Source organism: Priapulus caudatus, unplaced genomic scaffold (genome assembly GCF_000485595.1).
Source record: "Priapulus caudatus unplaced genomic scaffold, Priapulus_caudatus-5.0.1 Scaffold28, whole genome shotgun sequence".
NCBI lineage: Eukaryota > Metazoa > Priapulida > Priapulimorpha > Priapulimorphida > Priapulidae > Priapulus > Priapulus caudatus.
The window spans coordinates 622,802-624,435 of record NW_014577089.1 but is presented as its reverse complement, the minus strand read 5'-3'; the positions used below and the strand labels follow the sequence as shown (position 1 = coordinate 624,435).

Here is a 1,634-nt window from a genome sequence, read left to right as displayed (position 1 = left end):
GGCTTATAGGCGCCCGCGGTTATTACGCGATCATATACGGTATATAAATCAGTGACCTCCAGTCCTTTAGCCATCATTCTGTTTCAAGTGTGGGGCACTAATATGGAAAATTGTGTTAGGCTGTGTCATTAATATGATGGGTTTCCCCTAGGTACGGTGTGGTTTTGCGAAAGCTAGATCTGACATTAGATGCAGTAAACATCCTTCAGGAGGCAATTCAGAAAGAGCCAGCTCACTGGGGAGCATGGGTGGAGTTGGCTACACTTATTACTGATAAGGATATGGTATGTGCTGTGAAAATAATCTAGCTCTTACCAATAACTCTTAACGTGTAACTACAAATGTGTTTCATTAAATACCACTTATCCATCTCACTTTCTCTCTCTCTCTCTCTCTCTCTCTCTCTCTTTCGCTCTCTCTCTCTCTTTCTCTCTATCTTCCTCCCTATTCTGTCCTGCAATCTCACTGTTTGTGATGAGAGTAATGGAATTCATTTAAACCTTTAAAAAAAATTTAAAAAAAAGTTTTATAAATATCTGTTCTATTAGAACACTTATTTTCTTGACAGATCAAATTATCATTGCAGCTCTCTAGCATCACGCTTCAGGATCACTGGATTCGGCAGTTCTTCCTTGCACATACTTATCTCGAGCTACAGATGAATGAAGAGGCACTTCGGCTCTATCTCGACCTGCAAGAGAATGGATTCAAACAAAGCACCTACATCATGGCTCAAATTGCAATCTGCTTACAGAACCTACAAGGTTAGAGATGATGATATTCCTTGTGCAAGTTGGTCTCAGCAGTGTATTTGTATTCCACTAGCTAGTATGATACAGAATATTATGTAGTCAACCATCAAGAGAATGACTTTCTATCATATACCCGGTTGATGCAGTTTTTAGGGCTTGGTAAAACGTTTCTACTATGTGAAATACTGAGTGAGTACAGGATAAACAAAAATTTCTCCAAGTTTTCCAATGGAAAAGCCTGTAGTTGCTTTTACTCGGTTACTACTTTACTGCCAGTGTCATAACATGTCGCTGAGAGCAGAATGACAATTCCATAATGCTAGTATACCTATGGTTTAATAATCGTTACTTAAAAATATAAACTCAAATGTTGCCCTAAGCATTAAATAACTCTTGTTCTGAATCGTTGCTCCTAAACTGAAATGAAACTGTATGTAGTCATGTATTTCTCGTTCTATAGAAGTCGACCAGGCAGTAGAAGCATTTGTTCAGCTGCAGAAAGTCGACCTCTACAGGCTTGATAACATGGACACTTACTCAAACCTGTTGTATGTGAAAGACATGAGAATAGAGTTGAGCCACTTGGCGCACCATGTGTGTGAGATTGACAAGTATCGTGTAGAGACCTGCTGTGTTATAGGTAGGAATTACAAATTGCTTGTTAGTTGACAGACATTGTTAGCAGTTGTGGTCTTTGAAGCGGAGAGTACAAGAGAGAGAGAGATAGAGAGAGAGAGAGAGAGATATAGAGAGAGAAAGAGAGAGAGAGAGAGACAGAGATAGAGAGATAGAGAGAGAGAGAAGAAATATAGAGAGAGAAAGAGAGAGAGAGAGAGACAGAGATAGAGAGATAGAGAGAGAGAGAAGAAATATAGAGAGAGA

The 1,634-nt window shown here is 39.3% G+C and overlaps 1 protein-coding gene across 1 annotated transcript in view; it reads left to right on the top strand.

Annotated features, from left to right (window-relative positions):
* LOC106815411 (cell division cycle protein 23 homolog) overlaps window positions 1-1,634 on the top strand; it is a gene marked incomplete in the record, with an annotated part of 19,588 nt that overhangs the window by 10,557 nt on the left and 7,397 nt on the right. The window contains 3 exon segments of the mRNA XM_014819871.1: window positions 152-284; window positions 587-764; window positions 1,213-1,392. Coding sequence (XP_014675357.1) covers window positions 152-284; window positions 587-764; window positions 1,213-1,392 — 491 coding nt within the window.